Below are 8,170 nucleotides of genomic sequence, written 5' to 3'. Positions count from 1 at the left end.
AAATGTAGAGTTCGTTTTATCTTGATTTGGTAAAAATAATGAAAAAGAATGAAATTCAAAATCAAAAAAAAAAAAAAAAAAATCGCCGCAGTGGGGGCGCGAACTCATGACCTTTGGATTGGAAGTCAAACGCCTTATCCATTACGCTATCGCCGCTCCTGACTAAAGCTGAAAATATTAAATATTTAACTTTCATTTTTTCCAAAATTTGTTTGTACTTGTTAAGGTTTTTACTAGAATTTTGTTGAACATTTCCAAATGTCTTGAATTGGTTTATTAAATCAAAATATAAACAATTTTATTTTTGGATCTAAACACATTAATATATATATATTTCTACACAGAGTTCTGATTTTAGTTTGATGTAGTGTAAATGAGTTCTTCGCTCTGTTAGTGTTATTCGAAAATTTTCAAAATGTAAGCATTAAATCATGATTGAAGATAAATTAATTATAGATAAAACACAAAAGTCTATCATCGAAAAAGAAAGAGGAAAAAAAAAGTTTCTACTATTATTTTTAATATACTGCGGATATTAACGGTTTCTGTGTCAACAATTTAGTGACAATTCTCGCGTAAGAGTTACCTGGTTAATTACGTTTACAAAAACTTTTTTTAGAATATCATATTCAGTTTCAATTCTTTTTGTATCATAATGGGTATCAAAATAATTGACTTTTTACGATGAATCATAATTTTTTATTTGTTATATGCTTGTGTTAAATTTCATTTTTTTTTAAATAATTGATCATTAAACATTGTTAAAATCTGTCAGTGTACGTTGTGTATGTATAGTTTCCTGTTAGTTAACCGGGGACGGGGGACACCTAATTAAGGTCTATTATCTGACCAGCCGGTTTACTGTACACGAATTATCTGTTAATCCTACCCCGTTTCTTAATATGTATACATCTGGTCGGATGTCATGCTTAATCTGATCGGCCGTTCCTCTGAAAATCGATCTTGAAATAACAATCATTGAAGACCGACTAGATTTTGACAGATACTTACTGCAGCATTATTAAAAAAATAATGAATTAATTAAAATTATTCATGATGTAAAAGCCATTAAAAAGTTTTCATGGTAAAAGTCAATTTTTGAAAACTAAACATTTGTATACCAGTAGCCCCCCCCCCCCACCCCAAAAAGGACAAAGGTTATTCTTTCATGAGATCATATAGTTATATTCCTGTGAATTCTGTAGCGGAATGTTTCTTTTGACATATGAAATAAAATGACCTTTTTGATAAAGTAATATATATTTTGTGTTCAGAATATAGATAATTCTAAAAACAAATTGATTTTTGGTATTGTACATTTAAGATATTTCACAAGGACTTTCTCACGGTGTGTAATAATTATTTATTTTTAAAAATCATGTACACTAAAAATAAAAACAACGCATGTAATAATGGTTAATTTAAAAAAATAAAAATAATATACAGTTCTGATACATGAAATCTTGTTTTATTATCACTGTTAATGATTTTAAGAAAAAATTAGACACCTCTAGCAAGCCCCTGTGGCTATTAGCTAACTTCGTTCCCAGTGATCAAGTTTATGCATGTTGACAAAAAACTCGTTGAAATTATGATCGAGACAGAATTATGAGATGGAATAGATTTTGCGTAAATGATATTAAAATAACTAAAAGCTAGTTCAAAGATTCTATATAAGATGCGTAAAAGTTTAATGAGGGTTGACCATTAAGTCACCATTAAGCTCAGCTTAATGGTGGCTTATTTAATGGTAGCTTAATGAAGTTTGGACATTAAGCACCTGTAAGTCTAGCTTAATGTGCCAACTTTTGAAAATTCCCATGGGGGATTTTGCGCGTGACGACAATTTTCAAAGCTTTAAATTCGCGACATTTTGTCGTGAACCTGAATCTAATTGTGTTTTCACTGATATCTATATCATTATTTATTATACATAATACATGTTCCTCATTTGAACATTTTTCATCTGATTTCTTTCATATCATTCAATGCACCTACCAACATAAGTCTGAATCTGATTCAGCAACCAAAACAATGTATAGTTTCAACAATTTAATAACAAATTTAAGAAAAATACAGTGGCACATGAAACATGAAAACAATATTGCATTGTTAAAATCTGGTTACTAAAATAGCTACTATTATAATTCAAGCAAATAAAATGTTACAAACTAAAAGAACATCATGTACATGTAGTTATTACTAGTACCTTGTAGTTTTTTTTCTACAGTTTAAACAATTTAATAACAAATTTAAGAAAAATACAGTGGCACATGATGCATAATGAAAACAATATTGCATTGTTAAAATCTGGTTACTAAAATAGCTACTATTATAATTCAAATAAATATCTGGGTGGTTTTCGTCCTCCCGCATGAGAATTTGGATGCAATTCTGCTGTCAGGGAACATCGTTTTACAAAGCTTGGTAAAGCAGTCTGCGACAAGAAACGGGAGGTTATGCTGTGCCACAAAATTGGCAAACAAAACCTAGGCACGTATCACATCTACAACATTGAACAAAGAATTTAGATTTTTTTTAAAATATAAAATTAATTCAAAGTTAATGCATGTAAATTGTTCATTATCACAGAGATAATATATCTGTCAACTTACCCTCATCTTGGTCGAGTTTTGAACTGGTGAAGAAGTTTCTGGCAGACGGTGTCGAATTCTGCGACTTCAAAGTATTTTGGTGCAGGGCTGTGTTCATATGCTTTGTCACGTCATTCAGTCCACCATGGTCAACCCTGAAGTCTCTGTTGCACACTCTGCAGTATGCATGAGCCTGTCCTTGTTTTGACTTCGCCAACCATCCGGTGAATCTTGCGTCAGCCTCCCATTTTTCCCGGTATTTCGCTGCTGATCTACTCTTTTTTCGTGGTGGAGTTGCACCCACGGTGAATCGATATGCGAGATTCCCGATTGATCTCCACCATACCCCAGAATAGCATTAATTGTTATCAAAACATGACACATGCTCATAATTGACTGAGTAATCGTCACAGTACACACAGGTAGGTATCCTCGATAGGTAAATTACACGCGACCTAAGCGTGCGAATTCGTAAATTTCATTGGTTGATAATACGAGAGGTTAACGAGATTTCACGATTGTATCCCGATTCTCTCAAACTCGGGTCAAGTCGGAAAATTGGAAATTTTGGTCGAAAAATGGTCAAATCGGGATTTAGGGGTAATTTTGCTTTCACAATCGTGATAGCGGAATGGCTGGGTAAAATCGGGAGAATCCCGCCTAAATCGGGAAAGTTGGCATGTATGGACAGCTTCTCATCTAGAACATTTCAGCATAAATATCTCCTCTTGATCAGTAAAAATCAGATTATATAATGCACATATTCAGTAGTCGATATGGTAGCAGGTGTCACATTACATGATTATTTGAACCTTATTCATTTCCTTATGAAAAGTTGTTTAGTCTTTCTTGCCTTACCTGCACTGTCTGTGTATGTCCTTTTTTGGATAAAATAATCTTCTATGGTGGACACTTCCTCTCATCCTAAGATTTTAACCTTGACCTCTTCCAGATGTGACCTTTCAACCTTGATGCTGACATTCTCTGCTCAACAAATGAAGATTGGAAGAGGACTTGCATTGCTTTGGTAGAATGACTTACAAGAGACCTGCCAAGAAGATAATTAAACAATTCATAATTTAAATTCAAATTAAGAAACATTTCTTATTCAAAATATTGAACATTAACAATAGTGACCAGAGCAATATGAAATTATGAATGTACTAGTCATCAATATTTTGCTGATTTAGGTCAAGGTCTGGCATATACACTAACAGAAATATCAATATACTGTAAATGTACTTTTTCCCATGTTATATACTGTATATTTTTCAAATCTGTACCTTTATAATAAATAACAATAGTTATAATTAGCTAGCATTGCTTTTGGCTCTGGCTAACCTACAAGAGTTCAAAGGAGTTCTTGAGAGAATTCAATTTACATACTTTAAAAAATGGCTTTATTGGCAAGTATGGCTTGAAAACTTATCAAATTGTATTAATTTTTGCAGATCTATCCATGTCAAATACAAAATTATTTTTTTCTGGAAAATGGCAGATGAACAAGTAATAGATTTTCTTTCTCTATGTAATTTAACCTACCAGGGTAGCTGTTTCCCAAGACATACATGTTACTGGGATATGTGAAATTTCACCAGATTTACTTTATTAATTGAACCCTTTGCATACTAGGAATTATAATGTGACAAGTAATATGCCATAAAAATGTATGTCTTAAGCAATAAATCGAATTGAAAAATGCTATGTACAGATTTGAGTAATTCAGATAAACTATCTTCAGGTGGGTATCCTACATGGAATTCAAAGTATATATCTGAACAAAAGTTTACATAACACAAGAAAATAATATTCTTGATATTAAATCTTAATCATCACCCCAGATGTACAATTCTTATCCTGAAAACTGATACCCACCACTTTAAAGAGCCATCTGAATTGTGGTATGAAAATTATCACCAAACCTGTAATTCAGAAATGAGATTAACAAAACTGTTCTCAAATTACATCATTTATTTTATTTGTCATTATTAGAGAGTAGAAAAACTCAAGTGGGTGATCGATTTTTTTGCTGATTGTCCAAAAAGAGAATGGTAAAGGGGTATTATAGGATTTTATGCAATAAATCAATCATATGAAGCACAATTTAAATATACAGACACTGCATGTTTTTAATTGATCAAAGATTACTTCAACAATGCATGTTTGTATAGCCTTGCATGCCTAAATACTGATTTGAAGTGCCCTCTTCATAATATAATGGGATAGATTATATAGTCCATTTTCTAATGGTGAAGATCATGCATAAATAACCATAAAATCCAGGGAATCTTTTCAAACATTTACTAAAATCATGAAAACGGTGCTACTTTCCTGTGTACAAGAGAATGCAGTGATGTAATCTAATAAGTGCCATCAAATTCATTATGCTTTCCTTGGCAGGAATATTTATCTTTAGAGTAGTCTCCTCTTCAAAGGATTTTTGTGTCCCCTTAAGAAGTTTAATGATGTGAACAAACAATTATTACCGTATAAGCAGAATATTTAGCGAGGATTTATTTTTGGCATTATTAGCGAGGGTGCCAGGATCGCTAAAATTGAATATCGCTAAAAATTAATTGCACTTTATTTGTAATAGTTTATTTATTGCGCTCTTTAAAATCGCTAAAATCGCTAAAATTACCTCTCTCTAAAAATAAAATACCAATTTTTAAGGACAATTTCCACTTATGCTGTATACTGATTTCTAAATGTATGAGTGTGGCATTAACAGGATTTCACTGGTCAACTCAAATTAAGAAATATTAAAATATTCCTATCACTTTACAACATTGATCCGCAGACCAGGATGCTTAAAACCATTTAATAAATATCTTCTAGGGTAAACTGCAAAGACAATTCAAGTATTATGTACTGTCACATTACATCTTAAGCCACAGAAACTTTGGTTTAAGATATTTAGACAAAAAGTGTCAATTATAGCCATTCAGGTTGAGCCAAAAAGTAATGTAAGCCATAGTTCTGACCACTCCAAAAAGTAACATACTGAATTTCTCCTACAGAGGATTGTGTTAGCAGTTAGTAGTGTTCTGAAGTTTTAAATTTTGTTAGGCTGTGATAGTCAACTTTTCCTGATCATATAAAAAACTTAATTAATTATATACTTCAAACATTAAAATACATGTAGACTTTGCTAGAAAAGCAAAACTTGGTGTCAAAAATACATATTAGGTATTGCCCTGCAAGATTTATTATGTATATTTTAAAAGTCTTAAATCTTCTTTAATTAAAAATTATTTTATATGGTGCAAGTAGTGATCATTTTGTTAAAAAGTTATTTTGTTCAAAAGTTTACATTTAATGACAGTCATTATTCATAAAGAGTCATACATGGGTAAATAATCCTAGACTTTTAATGGCATGAGTCGATGGACCACATGGCTCAGTGGTAACAGTATCTGCTCTAGAGTCATTATAAGAGTAAGGAGTTGATCCTTAACGTCATATATAAACCGCGAGGTCCTGTTTCGCAGCAGCTAGGTGCTGGCATGAAAAAGATTCCTCACTGCTAAATGGTCCTGAGTGCCGAATACATGACAAAATTTGTAGCTCTCCACTGGCAAACTTCTTCTCCATATTCAGCACCAGAATGAAGAATGCCCGGGGACTCAGAAAAATCTGATGTGAGGCATAATATGAACACTGTCCCGCAAAGTCTACCATAGTAATTTTTTTCTCTGGATCACCTGAAACATCTTTGGAAACTCGTAAAATTCCCGATAAATCTGATTCTTTAGGAATATTTTGCTTGTCTTCAACCATTTCTTCTTTTTCCACAAAGGCAGCAGCCTCATTGCCTTTACGTGATTCAGATTCTGTTTTCAAACTCTCATGTGTAATTTCTTCATCACTTGATGATTCTTGATCGCTTGTTCTACTGCCTGTATTCTCCTGACAGACTTTCTTTTCAATGTTCAACTCTTTCATGTCACCAGACAACTCTGCAGGTTTGTCCTGAATACTCTCTTGTTGGCTTGATTCGTCAATTTTAACTTTAAAGCGTTGCTTTTGGTTTGATGAGTTTACTGCAAAGTAAAATTAAAATATTTTACTTTTTTTTAGTCATTTAGTCATTCTATTTATTTCTTTATTACAAACATATATATGCTTTGAACAACACTAGCTTTTTGATCGAGCTGAAAGGTCACGATGCTCACCGACTTTGCTTTCTCTCTCTCTCTTTCTTTCTCTCTCTCTCTCTGACTTATTATATTGTCCCCCAATACTTGAGCTAGAAACTGTGGCCTAATTTACAAGGTCATGATCCACCTCAAATCTTAAAGAATGGTCATCCAAATTAAGAATTGGAAAAAAAGATCCTGTGAGCAATGTGCTCACGAAATGATACCCCTAGTTCCTCTAAGATTAATCCTGCCGGTTATATTTTCAACAATTTTTGGTCCACACTAATGTGCTTCCAAGCAAATACTGTATACAGAGAAATTTTTGCCCCGGTTTTATTTTCGTCCCTTTCGCCCTTTTCTTTTTGGGGGAATTTAAAACAGTGCGAATATAAATTACACAACATAATTTCTTAAACGGAATTGATTTGGTGAATTTTAAACGGGGCAAAATTGTTTGCAAGTGCCAAAATGCGAAAATAACACGGGGAGAAATAACCCTATATACAGTATCTCAAATCATGGCTTTGCTGATTTTTAGATGAAGAATTTTAAAGATATTTTTTATCGAGTTATATATCTCTATGTAAAATGTTGATTTCCTTTTACAGCCCCATCCTACCTCTGGGGATCATGATTTGAACAAACTCTATACTACCTAAGGATGCTTCCATATGAATACCCCCAATCATATTGTTTGCGATCTTGACAAGAAGATTTTAAGAGATAGTTCTTATATTTCTATATAAAACTTGGATTTCCCATTATGTCCCCACCATGATTTGAACTATCCTGAATCTACATTTTATCCGGCAGAAGTTTTACGAGACCTTTTCCAGTCCACTGGTTCAGGAGAAGATTTTTAAATACATCAACAAAATTTTCACCATTTCTCAGTTATCTTCCCTTTGAAGGGGATTGTCTTTTATTTGAATGAACTTGTACCCCTTTTACCCAAGTACACTATGTGCCAAGTTTGATTGAAATTGGCTTACTTATTCTTGAGAAGAAGATAAAAATGAGAAAGTTAATGGCAACACTAACAATGACAGATAACAGAAAATTTTTGACCAGAAAAGCTCACTTGAGACTTCGGCTCAACTAAAAAATTGTACTAAATCTGATGTAATAAAAAATCATACCCTTGATTGTTTTTCCAGTTACATCAAATATGTCAGCCTGGACATCAATTCCCCTGGTTGACTTTGAACTCTCCAGGATTTCTTTCAGGTCGGTGCCCTTCAGTCTTTCTAGTAGTGTTGACTTTCCACTACCTGCACACCCAATGATCATCCCAGAGGCGTGGTACAGGGTCGTCTCCCCTTTCTTCAGATTTTCAATGAAATTCTTCACTGACTCTTCTCCTCTTATTAAAATCTGCATTGGCACACCAACTATAATAAAAAAAAAAACACCTATCATTGTATCGATGTTCTA

At 33.0% G+C, this 8,170-nt stretch overlaps 1 protein-coding gene across 1 annotated transcript; it reads right to left on the bottom strand.

Moving 5' to 3' along the window:
- Positions 1 to 4,473: 4,473 nt before the first annotated feature.
- Positions 4,474 to 8,127, bottom strand: LOC134255816 (uncharacterized; the record flags this gene model as incomplete). The annotated part of the gene is made up of 3 exons (XM_062738358.1): positions 4,474 to 4,516; positions 6,178 to 6,637; positions 7,876 to 8,127. Coding segments are annotated over 3 exons (755 nt in total), but the record flags the coding sequence as incomplete, so codon positions are not given.
- Between the last annotated feature and the right edge of the window lie 43 nt (positions 8,128 to 8,170).

Source organism: Saccostrea cucullata, unplaced genomic scaffold (genome assembly GCF_032062105.1).
Source record: "Saccostrea cucullata isolate Sc308-1 unplaced genomic scaffold, CSIRO_AGI_Scuc_v1 ctg15992, whole genome shotgun sequence".
Classification (NCBI taxonomy): Eukaryota; Metazoa; Mollusca; class Bivalvia; order Ostreida; family Ostreidae; genus Saccostrea; species Saccostrea cuccullata.
This window is presented reverse-complemented; position numbering and strand designations above follow the sequence as displayed.